The sequence below is a fragment of the Stegodyphus dumicola genome, chromosome 1 (genome assembly GCF_044657685.1).
Source record: "Stegodyphus dumicola isolate Sdum_Otavi_A_Nest chromosome 1, ASM4465768v1".
Classification (NCBI taxonomy): domain Eukaryota; kingdom Metazoa; phylum Arthropoda; class Arachnida; order Araneae; family Eresidae; genus Stegodyphus; species Stegodyphus dumicola.
In genome coordinates, this window is record NC_140768.1 from 207,158,773 (window position 1) to 207,176,373 (window position 17,601).

General features: G+C 30.2%; 1 protein-coding gene across 1 annotated transcript in view; it reads left to right on the forward strand.

Moving 5' to 3' along the window:
* Nucleotides 1-17,601, forward strand: part of tkv (serine/threonine receptor kinase thickveins) — a 69,927-nt gene that overhangs the window by 21,188 nt on the left and 31,138 nt on the right. The window contains exons 3-4 of the mRNA XM_085825019.1: nucleotides 2,614-2,734; nucleotides 7,783-7,897. Of these exons, the coding sequence (XP_085681145.1) occupies nucleotides 2,614-2,734; nucleotides 7,783-7,897 (236 nt within the window). The remainder of the gene's footprint in view (nucleotides 1-2,613; nucleotides 2,735-7,782; nucleotides 7,898-17,601) is intronic.

A 17,601-nucleotide genomic window follows, 5' to 3' on the forward strand; every position in this document is an offset into this window, starting at 1 on the left:
ATATTTATTGGATTATTGGAAGCAAACTGTATAAAATACACTACATTTGTCACTGTAGTGTTCCAGATGTTATTGATAAGTGTTCGTGTGTGTATATGCAATATTATGAGTTGTTTTGGAATATGTTTTTTGCAGACTTTATGAAAGCATAGTTTGGCAAGATGATTTTATGTAAGGTAATAAATTTATAAAAAATTTGATTTGTTACTTCATCAATAATCATTCATATATTTGATAGAGCATTTTAGTATTGCTGTATTCATGGCTGTAATTGGGTACTTGGTTTCTTCTTTTGTGTAACTTCCATGTGACTGTTCTTTCAGTTCAGTCAAGCACTTTTACTACAAAACATTATTTCTGAATGTTGCTTAAAATTTTTGTTGGATTAAAGCACCTGATATGCCTTCCAGATCACAAGAAATGGATTACTGAACTTTGTATTTATCTTATTTAGTGCAAACAAAAAGCTGCCATGGTTTAATGGTAGTGTAGTATGCTAGAACTGAATTAGCAACATCAAACATACACAAAAGAAAGGTGTAGCATAAGAAATGCATTGAGGATAATCACTGACTTACCTTGCAATTATTAGAATATCATAAAGCAAGAAATTGTGTTAGCAGAAGGTAAAGACTTAAGGCGAATTCGCACTAATGTGGTCACGCATTAGTAAACTAGGTCATGTAAACTGACAACTAGTTAGAAACAAGTTCAGAAATCGTATTTTCTGGATTGCCAGGCAGTCAGATTGAATAATCCTAATCTCTGTATTTTCTCTCCCATCAAAGTTACATGTGGGATTTTGCCCTCTATTTCTCGTGCCCATGATATTTCTGAGCTGGAGTGCCCAAAAGATTAAAAACCATCCATTTCTTAAGCTTGATTGCTGATTTTCTTCTGAAAGCTAAATTTTCTTGATTTCAAGTTTTTAAAAAAAATTAAAATTAAAAATGAATACATATTTTGTTCATACACTTATTTTTAAACAATTTTCTTGAATAAAAAAAGTTTTTTATGCTTGTTTTTTGAAAATTATGTGATTGTTAAGGGATTAATAAAAAAGTTCACATGATAATTAAAAGTATTATAGATACAATAATTGAATAAATTATTGTAAAGAAAATTCTGAAATTTATTAAAAACAATTAATCATAATTATTAACCATAAGTGAGATATGGTTGGTAATTTTTACATAACAACTTAAAGCAGTGGATTGTTGTGAGAAAATTATGATAGATTTCGAAATCCTAGCTTTTCAATTTTACTTAAAATCTATGCCAATTTAAGGTTGCTTTTATGACCTCCTGTTGTCTAATAGATGAAACTTAGCCTCCAGAGCCGAAAATCCTGGATTCAAGTCCCACAAGGGGTGGTATTATACCAGAATTGGTATTTAAAAAAAATTACTAACACAAAAGTTTATCACTAGAATTAAAGCAGCATATACTTATTCAGTTTGCTGAAGACAAAGATTAAAAATCAGTTTTCTGCTAACAATATCTTTGTGCTGAGGTAATGCGCTGATAACAAAATGCAGTGGTTACTGTATATTGTAGGTTTGTGCTGTGCTTTTTTCATCTTTGATAACCATATGAATTAACCAAATTTTTATCTTCCATGACTTTTTCTTTCTCTTTTTTTTTTGGGGGGGGGGGGAGAAGAGAAGACAAAAATAATATGCATTTATTTTTCTGGCAAAAGCAATTCGGACTGCAAAGAACGTTTTTTGGTGGAAAAATTTTGTTATAACCAGATATTAAAGTACTACGTACATCATGAAACAATTAATTATTCAACAAAATTCATAAATAAAATAAATGAGCTATGTACAATGATTCTTTTCTGGGATAGTCTGTTGAAAATTAGTATTCAAATTGATGATGTTTCTTGCTAAAAGTAATTAAGTAAAACTGTGTATGTCATTAAATCATATTTCATTAAAATTATTTGAATATCTTTGCTTGTAGTCATGTGTCACATATCAGTACAACCCATCAACTTCTGTTTCTTTTGGCATGTAAAGTAAGAAGTAAAATAAGTTTTGATATAGGAGAAATTGGATCCATTTTAATTAAAAAATGTAATCATAGGAAATCACAGTACCGCACAAAATTATTGGTGTGAATTGATGTACTTTTTTTTCACATTTCCGCTTTTTATGCCAACGGACGAGTGTGAACACAACTTTAAAGAAAAAAAAGCAAGTGTCTTGTTGCATTAATTAAATAAGAAGGGTGATTTCAGTTTTGATTAAAAAAATTTTTGTTGTAATAGAAATCTGAATTACTTTATATAATCCAAGTCAGCAAGTAACAAAGCCGAAGGGGTATATAGAACTTGTATTAAAAAATTCACATCTATCTAAAAAAACATAAATGAGAAAAGCTGCAGCTTTTCTTCACTTGAAAAAATATTCTTTAAATTTTTATGTATACATAAGATACTTTTTGTTATGAAAGTGTTACCTTATCTCTATTCATTTAAAAAATCTGAAGATTTTAATTCTCTTCCAAAATAATTATTTGAATTGATTAATATTATAATTCTATTCAAAATTTGAATTCAGTTTTCATTGTTCATTGCTTTTTAAAATCTGAAGCATTTATTTTCAGTGCAAAGGCCATCTAGTACCTCATCAAGTACCCAAGACTATTGCTTGTTGCTCGAACAGCGATATGTGTAATAAATATCTAGTACCAAAATTTGTTGCCAGACCTGCTACTCCAAGTCCAAGTAATATTTTTTTCCCTCATATATATATATATATTTGTTATTTAAGCATAAATTAATCTAACTCTTTCAGTGCATTTTTAAGGGGAAGAGGGAAATAAAATAGGATGACAAAACATGGAGTGTTGTCTTATGTAGTTGGTGAAACTATTTTTATATTAGGATAACATTTTTCAGTCTGGTAAATCTACCAATAGGTTTTATTTAATATAGCATTAATAAGTGCTTTCCTGAAAGTATAAAATTATCTTTATCCAAAAAGAAATCATTTTTAAGTATTCCATATCAAAACCTTGAATCTGGTACGTGGAAAGTGAACCGAACACTAAATTTCATTGTATAATAACTTGATGAAAAATTATAAAAAATTCGAAGCTTTTATCTTCTTGATAAATAAAAAAATTAATTTGATGTGTTCAGGATTTGCGAAAAGTGTTTCACATTTAAATATATCTTGAAAAATAGTCATAGGTCCAGGCCTCCAATTTAAGAACTGCATAAAGTAAGGTAGACTGAGATATTTTGGCCATGGCACCTTTAATTACATCTGGTTTATCATTTAACTTTGGTTGCAAAACAGCTTTTTTTTTTAACATTTCATTCATTACATTATTATCTTCAACAAACAGCTCAAAATTCATCTAATCTTTTGCTCCACCAGTGATTCCCCCCCATAAATAAGGCTCTTACCCTTCATACTTTTTGTTCCAGTAGGATTTCATCACCCTCAAAACTGATAAGAGTTTTATTTAAAATCTACACCAATCTAAGTTCTTTTCATTTTAATTTTAATGTTGACTTCAGGTTTGAATTCCTTGGGACTTTATAGCATGGTGAGACAGCATTAAAATTTTGTGTTGAAGAAAAAGAATCCTATGTCGGGGGGGGAGAGGAAATAAAATCTTCTATATCTAATCACTTAAGGTGCGTTCAGACGTGGGCGTAAAGCACATAGAGGCATAGTCATAAGGGCATAAAATACGGGAGACCCGTTCACACCTGCGAAAACGAGGTGTAAGCCATGGCCAATGAGAGAAGCTAAATTTGCGCTTGCGTGGAATGTCTACAACTTTCCCGCGCTGTTCTCCCGCTTGATTGATTTCCCGCGTTCGTTCTGCTTGTTTTTTTAGTTGTGTCATGGCTTTTTCAGCTCGCCACAAAGTTTTACTGTCTCAACAGAATGATCTTTTATCTGCCCTTCTCATTAGCCAAGAGGATGAAGGTAAAAAAAGAAAAATAACAAAATGGTCTAGATATATTTTTTTGAAAGAACAATACTTGGTTGGCACATATCTTTCTGTACAAAGCAGTATGGAATATTTCTGCATTGTACTGTAGTACTCTCTATACTATAAACATGCACATGCATATTTATATACTACATAAAACCTTCTTCAATTTTTATATATAATTTCTCTTAGGAGAAATACGATATTCTAAATATGCCTAATTTTAAAAAAAATCTTGAGGATAACTAACAGATAGCCTGTATATAATATTTTTCTATTTTGCAGGTGTGAAAGCAGTTAAGCTAAAAACAGTACTTACCATACATTATTATTTTCAATCAAATGCTTAGCACTCCTTATTCACTGTCCCTGTTGATCACTATAGTAGTTTGCTGCACTACCAGTATCAATTATCACTAGTACTAGTATCCCACAACTGGTCACAATGACCAGCAAACACAACTAGTACAATACTAGGAAACGTTCACCCAACAATGTATTTTATGCTCAATCATTAAATACATTTTGCTGTCTTGCCAGCTGTTTGTATACATCTATTTTTAATAATTTGCATGTATAAGCCACACCACTGAATTTAATTTCAAGATATGCTGTCATTTCTATTTACGACTAAATCTCAAAAGTAATTTCACATTGACAAATTTTAGGTACCCAAGGTCTTCAAGTACATCAAAATTATAAACATTCATACCTTATCCAGGAATTTCTACCAGAGAAATAGCATGAATTTAATGATCAAAACTCCATTCAAATGATAGTAATAAAGAGTGCATAATAATAACAAATACTATTCATTAAATTATAGTCCATGTTATGAATTATGTGTGGCATTTAGTTTCATTAAAAGTAAATTCCTTTCATGGAGAACGTAATTAAAAAACAGAACAGACAAAACTGGACTTTAACAGGAGACAAAACTGTTGACTGCTGTTTTAAGGATATTTCACTACATTTTTTCTTTCTTGGAATTCATAAGAGCATTTTTCTCAAAAGATTAATCTTTTATTACTTATACAAAGCTTACACCATTGAATTGACTATTGTGACTATTCTTAAATAAGTGAAAATATTTTTTTTTTAAGTAATATTTTTACTGTTAAAAAAAACACAGCAAATTCTTGATATTGATTTGATGTTTTAGTAAAATTAATTCATGAAGTTTGTTTAAAAAGAAAATCAGCATTTGAAGCAAATACCAATACAATATTTCCAGCTTTTTTAATAAATTTATTCTTAAATACAAAAATAATTAAACAGGAAAAAAATTACAGAAATAATTTTAAAAAAAATTATAGACAGAAAGAAAGTAATAATAATTTACACAGAAAAAATAAAATTTTTGCAAGCATGCTTTTTTTAAAGAATTTTCATAATAAAATGAAAAATATTGGAAGGGATCAATCATCTACAGGATCATACACAGCGTGCATAATCCTGAGCTTAACTTTCGCTTTACGAGTTTCATCCATATTTTTCAATATAAATTGAAAAACTCATTAAAAAATGCATGTCATCATCGTAGATTTCTTGCGAGATCAACTCTTTATTTCGTTCGGATATGATTACAACTCATTATTTTGTTCGGATACAATTACAACTCATTCGGATACGATGTGTTCCATATTAAAAAAAAGTCACCTTCGATGTGACTGCGAAATCGTCTTAAGAAAGCCGCTTCGTTTTAGCTTCGCTCTGATTGGTCGACGCTTATCCCAAACTCGGCGTAAAGTTGAAACCTTGGAACCTTGTGCCACGAGCCCTAAACCAGATTCTGTGACGTAGCAGTGACTGGTTGCCTTGGCAACGGAGCTCGGCTTTAACCACTTATGTCCTTTACGCCCTCGTCTGAACGGGCCCTTATGGTCCTGAATCCATTTCTGCAAAACTCCAGTTGATAATTTTTTTTTTTTTTTTTTTTTTTTTTTTTTCAAATCTGCTTATTCATAAGAATTTGCTAATTGTATTAATGATATTAATTCCAGTTTTGGATGTTTTTTAAAGGGTGTTTTGTCCTATAGAATGTATAATTTTTATTCAATTTCATTTCATCTGTTTAAAAAATTTTGCACTTCACAGCAAGATCACTCCTTAAAGAAGATGACTTTTTATTTATGCTCTTAAAACCTAATTTTCTATACAATCTATCAGTGTATTATAGATTTTGGCCTAATTTTCCAATTTAGATTGAACTTCTGTTTGATAGATACCTGTAAAAAATATATTTATTTGCGTATTCCCCACCCCTTTTATAAACTATTTTGTATGGAAATCAAGAGGAGAAAAATATGTGAATAATTTAATTCTGAAGGACACAGTTACTGTAAGAGCATAACAAATGAAAAGTATAGATAAATAAATTTTCAGTAGTTATCACAACATTAATTTGAAAGAAACCTACATTCCAATAAAATCACAAACCAGTCATTCCAATAGCATAGTAATATTAACAACATCTAATTAGATATTTTCATTTCTTCTGCCCTGTATCTTGAATCTTTCCAGCCTTATTGTTGTCCACTTCTACTTTCTAGGCCTCAAATCATTTAATGTTGCTCTTTGTGCCATCTGTTGCAGTGTGCAAGTCATCACTACAGTCACTCTTGTCAACATTTTAGTCACCATTCACTTGATCTTTCCACATTCAGTCTTCAGAACCATCATTGTATTAGATATCCCCGTTTTCCTGAAGATCATCATTATTATTGCTTCATCAATCAGAGTCCATGCACCCAAAATCTACATGCAAATCAGTTAGTAAGATTAAAACAGTCACTATGTAGATGAATTCATTTTAAAATTTAAAGCAGCTCTATTAATGTGAATGTCTTGAAGAAGTGGAAAATGATGTGAATAAATTTGTTATATCATAGCTGTCTTACTTTTTTCTGTATTGAAGCTTGGCAAATTTTCTTTCTGAATAAAAATGCTGTTGCTGTAAAAATTACTGATTTCCCCCCCCCCCCCAAGTATGTAAAATAAATGGGATTTTGTTAGGAAATCCATTATAGAAGCATATCATAGAATGTTTTGCTGTAATTATAGTCAACTGTAAAAACAGCAGAATTCACACTTTGGATTTCTAAATACAAATTGGTGGGTCTTACATATTTGACCTCTTGATGGAGGATTAGGTCAAGCACGTTCACCTTCAGAATCACTGATGCAGTCTCAAATACATTTTAAAACAGATGTATAGATTTATTTTTTTCTGCTAACATTATTTATTCCAAGCATGTGTTATGGTATAAATTTTTTTCATTGCGAGCCTAGCATTCTAGAGTTTCATTAAAAAAACTATAACTTTTCTCCAGAAATTCCAGAATATGATCCAGTATTTATGACCCAATTTTCTTTCCATATGAAACATGGAAAAATAAAATAAGAATATTTTGCTTATGTTTTTGTCCTTATATTTTTCAAGCAGTGGAATGTGGCAATTTTGGCCAGTTAGAAGCTCCACTAAAGATCATCAGATGATGCTTAATGAGTATCAGAGCCTTAAAATATTTCCCCCTCTCTTATACCCTTTTAGCTACTCATAATATGCCTAATATTTTGTTTTTGTTTTTTAGTATGTTGATATTAAAAATAGTCTGAACTGTTAAAAAAATTATGAAATAAGTGTTTTGAAGCCCAAACAATGAATATATTTTCATATTATATGTGACTGTATATTTTGTTTGGTATTTTTGCAAACTTTTTGCCTTTCCTTCGATAACAGAAAACCTTTATTATTATTATTATTATTGTTTTGTTTTGACTTTTAAAAGGAAATATTTGTTTAAACCTCCCTTTTTTTAGTGTATAATGGAGAGCTGATGGCATATACAGGTCCGTATCATTTGATTACATTCCTGGCTGCTGTTTCTGTTTGCTTAGTTATCTTCACAGTAGTCATCATCTGCATTGTAATAAGGTATGATTTATTTGCCTTTAAAATCATTTTACTTCCCATAGAGCCTTCTAAATGTAAATACCATTGACTGTAATGCTATGTTAGAAACATTAACAACCATTCAGTGTGATACAGTAGCCATTTAACGTAATTTGTTACTTTTCATTGCATTCTTTGTTTTTTAGTATTTTCTACCACTGCTTTTTGCTTGAGACTGAACTGTTATTTTAATTTATAATAATGAATTTAGATTATTTATCAGTATTTATCAAATCATTAAGATAGTTATCAGAAATTCCTATGGCTGAAAGCAAATTACTCATGATTGAAGTGCATATTCATTCACAGTTATAAGCATTTCATGAACTTAACTGTAAATCACTGAATTAATTTTTGCAATCTGTTATATGTATACACTATTCATGGAATTAAATTTCTACACTCTGAATGTGAAAATTTTGATAGCAGGATAAAAAAAAAATAACATTCAGCTGATTGCTTGAATGTTAGTTTGCATGATAAATAGAACAGTTATTCATATGCTGAAATTCATAGTATTACCAAAGGCATGTTTCCTATAAATATCATTCACAGATTTATTTTAAAAAGTGGGCACTTTCTTATTTAAAAAAAAAAAAAAAGAAAGAAAGAAAAAGAAAATGGTATATGAGTAGCTTCTTGTACAAATGCACAAGCTTTGATTACCCAAGTTAAAAGATTTTTTCATTTTTTTAATATTGATTATTTTAATGGTCTTGCTTGAATTGAATGAAATTGATAAATTTGTAGTTGTTTAAATGCCTTTATTTTTTACAGTAGAATTTTTTCCCAACATAATATTATATGTATTGGTCTTTAAAGAAAGTAATGGTAAAATTCCTTAATGCTGTCTTCTGAGGAGCCTACAGTTTGTTAAATTCCTCAACAGTATTGTTTGAAACTTCAAAACATAATATTAAGTTGCCTTTGAAATAATATGAAATTTGAAAAATACTATTACAAAGTTTGAAAATGTTTGGTGAGCAGAAACTGAAGTAACAGCAAATTGTTCTCTGTGGAAATCTGCCTTTAATTAATGTTTATTTTCATGTATGATTGCTACTAGAAATTGTAAAATATGGCTAGTTAAATGTATTATTAAAGTTTTTATTTCTATTGCACTTTTTAAAAATAGTGTTAAATGTTTATTTTCCATACAGTCAAAAGTCTTTAATACAGACTCGTCAGGACTTCGACGATTCCGGATTATCAGTTTTTCTGGATTATAGATCATCAGTTTAAATCTGGTAAGATGGCATGCAGAAGTTATAAAATTAAAAATATGAAACTGTAATTTATGAAATAAAGAGCAATTATGTGATCTAAAGGGTATCAAAATTTACAAAAAAAAAAAAAGAAAAGAAAAGAAAAAAAAAGAAAGAAAGAAAGAAAAAAACTAAAAAAAAGAAGCTTAATATTTATTTGTTTACTTTATTAAACATTTCTTTCAACGTGCGCATGCGTAAAGCATAGTCAAAATTAGAAAATTGCAACCAGAAAACTATTTGATTTGTATTCGTGATATTTATAATGACGAGGAATTTGATTTAAATCATATCAAAGACGGAGTACATTGAGATGAAATACTACATTTAGTAAGGAATTATAAGCCGAATAAAATAAAAACATCTGCCCTGAAGATAAGGATAATGCTGACAGATCAACTTCCAGTTCATTGTGCGCCGCGTCCCCCCCCCCCAGAGCAGTGTGAAATTGATAAACATATTTCGGAATGGTTAGAGAATGAAAGGCTATGCCTTTATCCATTTTTTGCAGCAATTCCACCTTTTGTTTGATGGACATCGAAACATGCTTTCGGTTTGTAGATCCTTTGGTAGCTCCAGAATCGGAAATTCTTTTTGACATAATCGAAAATTTAAGTTTACTTTTATAAAATTGCTCTAACAGTCTGCAAAAAATAATAAGCCAAATTCAATTAGAAGATTAAGGAACAACGCAATCTGCAACATTAACTGAACTAGACAATTAGATTATTTTAGCTTAGCTTATACTGTCCGTTATACATTAAACGCGCGTGTGTAAACGTATTATGCGCATGCATTAACGCATTATGCGTTGACGCATGCGCAGAAAGTTTGTAGCTTTGAGGTCCGGATTAAAGACTTTTGACTGTACAGTACTTCTCAAACAATTTAGAGACAGTTATGCCCTCTTTTTTTTTTTTTTTTTGTAGAAATTCCACTTTTTGCTTGATTGACATCAAAACCAGGATTCGTACAGTCCTTAAAAGTCCTTAGATTTTTTGGAATCGGTTTTTGGTCGTTAAAAGTCCTTAATTTTGGCGAAAATCATCAGAAGGTCCTTAATTTTAATCATCTGAAATTTCTGTCTGTTTTTATGACTGCCATTTTGAGTGTGAATTAGCATTTTGAGGAATATTTTTGGTGATTCACTGCTCTATATATGGTAATCTTTTGTATGGGTTCATGAGTTATAATTTGTTTCTATTTCTAATATAAATGATGGGATACTCGAGTTTCTAAGCAAGAAGTGAAACATAAGCATTTCAAAATTCATTTTTTCTAGTAAAGAGCTTTTAAACAGGTGTTCTCCAACTGCGCTGATGAAAATCCCCCTCTCATCCTGCTATAGTCCAACTGCGGCGATCAAAATTTCTTTCCCCCGTTGCCTACAGGGTTACAATTTTATTTTACGAAGCCAACTGTAGCCAAGAGGAAAATAAAAATAAAGAAATATAGGATTTGTTGCCAATCTAGAGAAACTATGCTTTGGCAAGAACAAAGATAATGCCTTCTTTTATTATTATTGCGAGTTAAGTCATGCTTAATCCTTTCTGGAATTTATTCCAGGAAATAAGTGTTTAAAATTTACTTTGTAATTAATACAGATATTTTGAGTTTTTATGTATTTTTGCCTTGTCGTGAAGTAAAAACTGAATTAATTGATGAGAAACACTGAATTGTCTGTGAAAAATCATTTCTTTTTTGTTTGTTTAATTTCTTTTATACATCACTTTAGATTTCCTTTTGTTAATTGCTCTGTAACACAAAAGAAATTTTCAGAGGACTTTCGTAATACTCTTGCAGGCATTAAATTCATCTTTGTAACAACTTGTGGGCTACAAGGCATTCTTCATGAGCACAACTATTGGCTCTGACCTTTTTCACCCCTACAACCGGAAGTCAGTGTATATTACTTAAATAGCTAAATTTTCAATCAGTTCCGAACGATTCTTTGACTATCTTGGTGAAAAATATATTTGCTGAGAAAAATATTTAGAAACAGGTTAGCATGATAAAGGATAAACTTAAAGAAAATGCTAAAGTATGAATAAAATAAATAAATAAGTATAAAATATTAAATCATGAAAACGATTTCTAGAGTAAATTTCTTAGGGTTTGAAATTTAAAAAATACAGTAGAAATGAGAAGAGAATTTAGATATCTTTCATATCATAAGTTAATTAAGTATTATATACCCTACACGGAGAACTCATTCCTTGAAACTGAAATATGGATATAGTGGCACAGAAAAATATTTTTTGAAAAGAACTATGTAGTAATGCATAAATGAAAGAAATTAAATAAAAACTATCAAAGAAAATATATAAGAATTATTACATCAAATACTCTCTTGACCGCAAGTGATAGGATTTTGTTTTCTCGTTTATCTTTCAGCAAAGCTTATACAATTAAATAATCATTTTCATTCGCGTAAAATTATAAACAAATGTAAATTATTATACAAAATGCATAAAGTTAAACACTACAGTGTGAAAGGAAAATTCTGGAATAAAAATGTTAAGAAAATTAGATGAGAAATAATCCATAATTTATTGATATCCATATGCTAAACTCTATGCTTTTGGAAAAAGTTAAACATAATTTGCACTGAGGTATCAATCACCGAAACCAAGTTAATTTCTTTCCTTACTTTTTCTTATCAGAGGGATTTGTAAAAAGATACGCTAAGGTGAAAAATTTTGCAATATTTTTAAAGAATAAATTTTAAAAGTATTTTTACTTCATGAACTGAAATTTTTACTATACATTTTTACACAGTAAATAAGTACAAAAAAAGAAAGAGCTAGGGGATCACTGGGACTAGAAACTCGAGTCGAACTACCAATGTTTAGTGACTTTTCTGCTTGATCATAAGACCTTTTGAAATTAGGCTGAACAATATATTAACCCCTTCCAGGCTCATTTTATTTCGGGATTACGGATCAAAAAATGTCAATTTTTTTTATGCTTATTTTCATACATACATATCTTTTTAAACATAATAGCATCATTCGCATGCAACATTTCCTAAAAATAAATGTAAAAATATCTATTTAAATAAATGAGTAATAAATGAGTATTTACCTGTAAAGTTGGCTTTCTGTATGGCAGAAATCATTATACTTTGGAGTTAATTCACACTAACTATAAATATAAAGCTTAGAATACCTAGCTTTAATCTTGAATTACAAATTTTATTTATATCCTGTGCATTTACATAAATTATTATGAAATTATTAATCAAAATTTGATCGTGTATGGTACATTCGAAAGCACGGTACTGCACAGAGTCTAACATCGCAATCTGGACAGTAGAATCTTGTTTCTCTTCTTACCTTCTTCCCTCTACTGTCTCTCTTTGAGCAGCAAATAATACACTATCTTGTTGGATTACTTTTTTTCTCCGTTGGTGGAATGTAATCAACAAAATGTCTTTCAGACAGACGTGATGGGGGGTGATCAGCAGAAGGACGTCCTTTTTTGGCAGAAAATTCTACCGAGTGGTACTTTTCAATAATCTTTTCTATTATCTTCGTCCTGTACTGAAGATGACTTCTTTTTCCACCAGATTTTGTGTACAACACATATGAATTCCATAGTGTTATATCCAATAAATGGAGAAATATCTTTTTGTAATATTTTTTTCCTCTTCTTTTAGTGACATTGTAACTGCTTAGTCTTTGGTCTACACGGTCGACCCCTCCCATAGTTCCATTGTAATCTACTACCACTTTTGGTTTCATTTTATTTTCCTTCCTGCGGGTAACTGCAACCATCTCTGTGTTGTGCACAGTGGAAAGCAGTGCTACATCCTTTTTGTCCTTCCATTTCAGGACCATGATTTTTCCCTTTTGAAATGCAGCAATTTCTCCCTTTTTCAACTTCCTTTTTTTTTAGATCAATAGGCATACCTTTCCTGTTCAAGCGAACTGTGCCATATATATCGGTTTTATACGCTATTAGCAATTCTGCCAGTTCTGGGGACGTATAAAAATTATCCGTCGTTACACAGTGCCCTTTCTTCAAAAGGGGATACAATAGTGTCATCACGACTTGTGATGACACAGGCAAATTTTTGAATTGCTCATTCAAAATGGTTCCTTTACCCGTGTAGATTATGCATGACCACATGTAACCAGATTCGGATTCGCATAACATGTAAAATTTTATGCCAAACCTAGCTCTTTTGAGTGGCATATATTGCACCCAACCAAGGCGTCCCTTATACAACATCAAACTTTCATCAATAGAAACGTTTTTACTTAGAGAATATGCGTTCATAAATTTCCCATTCAAACGCTCGAACAAAGGCCATATTTTACACAATTTTGGATTAGGGTGCGATTCGGGATCATAAACCTCATTGTCCACAAAATGTAAAAATTGCACCAAGAGTTTGTATCTTCTCTTTGAAAGAAGTTTCCCAAATATAGGTGTATGAAATATTTCTTTTTTACACCAATATAAATCTTCTTCAGGCTTTTTCGCGATGCCCTGTAAAGTGAAAACCACTAATAATATCATAATTTCATTTTTTGTAGTTGGATACCATTTTTGTGCCCTTGATTCCTTCTTCAATTCATTCTTTTTCAAGTACTGAGAAGCATAACGATTTGTTTCATTACATATAATTTGTAGAGTTCCATCATCAAAAAAATATTCAAAAAACTGCAAAATGTCGTCACTGTCAGGAAAAAAATTTAGTCCTGGGTGTCCTTGAAATATAAATTCTGGGGGAGCAGGATTTGGTGTATCCCTATTGAGTTCACACCACTGACGAGCATCACTCAAGCTTTCTGAATCAGAATCACTTTCTGTTTCAGAAGTACCGAAATCTGAACAATCAGATTCTGAAACATCTAAACGGTATTCACTTCCAAAATCATCTTCGGAATCGGATTCACTGGAATCAGAATCAATATACCGCGCACAAGCCATTTTGAAAAAAAAAACAGAACGTTAGTTAAAAAAGCACGTGATGCTTTACGACAAAAACATCTGAACTTGCATCAGAAATTGGCGCCTACTCTTATCTTAAATCTACATCTCAAAACACTGTATAGTGCTGCCATCTAGTAGCAACAATAGTAAATAAAAGCATCCGAAACCATAAAAGGGACATGTGTAATAATTCGGGAAAGACTGGTTGTGCAGTGTTAATTTTCACAGTGCCCGAGCTACACTCGGGATGAGCCAGAATGGTACATTTCGCTTGCCCGAGTCCAGCTCGGGAAAAGCCGGGAAGGGGTTAAAGAAAAAGATATAGCACACGTAAGAACAAAAGTGGGCTGAATTAGAGATTTACATGTTTAATGAATAAGTTAAACTTACCTGTATGCCATTATGAAATATTAGGAAGTAGCATAAAAGCATGAGTGAAGAAGGCAATGGCAATCTAAATCATTGTAATCTACTAAATGTATAACATTATCAGTATCTGCTATTAATTTCAATACTGCTGAAAAAATTATAAATGAATTATATTATAAATGGTATGAACTCGTTGCATTATAAATTACAACAGTTAGAAATATTATTAGCGTGATTTAGCGACCATCTTTGTTAACAAATAATTTCAAGTGACTAATTTTAAAAATCATTCAGCATGAAACTAGATTAGAAAATAAGCTACATGCTGAAGATTAAGCTTTGCCAAGGTGTTAGAAACATCTTCTGTTAACTAGAGTTATGAAGCAAGAATTTGTAAAAATTATCATTTAATTATAAATTGGCATAAATACAATACAAATTATATAAATTTTACATACATGAAAACTTGAGTACAGTGCAACAATATGTGAAAAAGGAATGGATTAAAAGGGGGAGACTGAAAATCCCAGGATATGAATATAAGGGAGTTTGATTTTTTTTTTTTTTTTTTTTTTTTTTGTTAATTATAAAAATTCTGATGACGCTCATAATTATCAATTTATTAATTAAATGTGTATTAAATTAAATGCATGCCAAAGTACATCAGGTGGAAAACAGAATAAATATTTAAATGTTTCTAGTATTAAAATATGGAATTTGTAACAAAGTTAAATAACCTTAAAATAACTTCAATGATTAAAAATGGAAAGCTTAATACGGGAATATATTGCAATAATATTAGTGTGAATTTAGAACGACTTAAGAAGTCCAATTTTTAGATTTAATAAAGATAATTTTTATAATTAAATTAGAACTGTTTACCTAAAATGGTAAATTTGAAAGTTAAAACCATTCTGCTATCTAAGAAGATTTGTTAATATTTATCTAGACAAGAAACTTATATAAGATGAGCTACAAATCCAATATTTGATACGCTGATTATGTATCAGTTTTTGTGTATGTCATTAATCTATCAATTTTACTATTCAAAACTAATATGTATATCAGCGACTAAAATCTACAATTTGGAAAGTTTTTAATTCTTACAGAGAATAAAAAAGATCTGGCTTATCATTCTTTTAAGCATCATAAAACTTTAAAATGAGTGTAAAAAAAATTTATTTTTTAGCACACACCAGACTTTAAATTAATATTTGTTTTACATGCACAATTTTTACAATATTGATAAGCGAAAATAAAGGCTTGCAGTCTTAATAGAATGTCCCATTAATGGCGATAAACGACTTTTTGTAGCACCCAATCTTCTTGGAAAGAAATGGGGGACAGGAAACGTCGCGCAGTTCGTGGATTAAAAAAGAGGGGGGACGGGGATTTTCGATCAAATTTGGCGCAGTTCATACCCTACCTTTTAAACAACTTTTTGCTTTTGGGAATGTGAATTCTTTTATTACACGGCTCTAAATTTGGCGACTTTTCAACATTTTGGCGATTTTAAGATTAGTTTCTATAGAAACTTTTTAATTCCAAAATCTGAGAAATTTTCGACGATTTTTTTTAAAACATTGTAACATTGATAAATTCTATTATCATAATGGTAATATATTGAAATTATATTTAAAAAATAACATTAAAATAAAACATTTTTATTTTTCGCTGTCATATTATAAAGTTTCATTTTGGCAACTTATACAATATTTTAAATCTGAAAAATAAACAAGGTATAATGCTTTAAAGCACAATTTACTAAACAGCTCTTAGCAAAAGCAAAGTTAATTTTTTAATTTTTTCACAGTAAGAGTTTTTTCCATGTAATTGTCTCAGAATATTCAAAATTCTGAGAATGTGCATCAGTTTTCTCTATAAAATTATTTTTATACTTTTTCCCTCCTACTTTTTTCCAAAATATTTCTGGCTTTTTTCTGATACAGAAATGGTAGGGTTAATTTTTCTTTAGGATTTTAGACATTGCAGTTTAGAAGGATTTGAAGGCAAGATTTATAGACCCACATTTCTAGAAGATTCAAGAAATATGTGACAAAATGAAAAATGTCTCCATGGTATCAACACATAGTGGATATATTAAGTTTGCAATGAATTTCTTAATTTTGGGAGAACATCTGGAAGAACAATGAAAACATAATATTTGAATGTATTACTTCTGATACTAGAATCTTAACATGTTTATCATCTCTTTATTTTCTTTACTTTTCACTAGACAGAAGCATGGAAAATATCAAAAATGCTTCTGATCTTATCACATGGGCAGGCATTATAGAAAGGGATTTTTTATTAATAAAGAAATTGAAAACTTAAATTTAAAAGATTCATCTAATATTTCTTAATGCATCATACACATAGCTGGCACTAGGCATTTTCCAACCTGATGCAATCTCTGTGGATCCTAAATTCTGCTGCCTAGTGCCTTTCTAAATTCTGCTTCCAATGCTTGCACTAAATTCTAAAAGTTTTGCCATTTCTAGATTTTGTTGTTTGGTGTGTTACTAAATTCTAGGAATTCTGTCACATCAGCTCTGTAACCATCCTTTACTATATATATTTCATATTGCTTCTGAATGTTCATATTGCTAAATAAATAAAATTAGCCGCTTTTTCTGTACATTTTAAATGCATTTAGTGTTTTTTAGAATAACGGAAATCCTTAATTAAATCCAAAATTTCTAAAATGAAAAGGAAACGTGTTGAAGAAAGAAAGTGAGTACATAAAGGAAATTATTCTTCAAAGATATGTGCAGTTATTATTATGTAAATTACTCAGTTGTTTATGATTTCAACCTTTACTATAATTTCCAGTTTCTATTTCGTCATATGATAGAGTTATTGAGCCAGATTAAATTACAATTAAATTGTATAATCTTTGACCACTAGTCCACATTATTAGTTTGAATTTGACTGTTCTTGTTTAATTACGTCACCTTGAGCTGTAATTGATTTTGTTAGCATCAGAACATGCTTTATGTTCTAAGTTCTTTTTAAATAAGAGGCTCATTTAAACCTTTGTCTGATATTGTAGTTAATTTCAGACATAGCTATAATATGCTTCACATCTGTCAGATGTTTTGGCCTATTTAA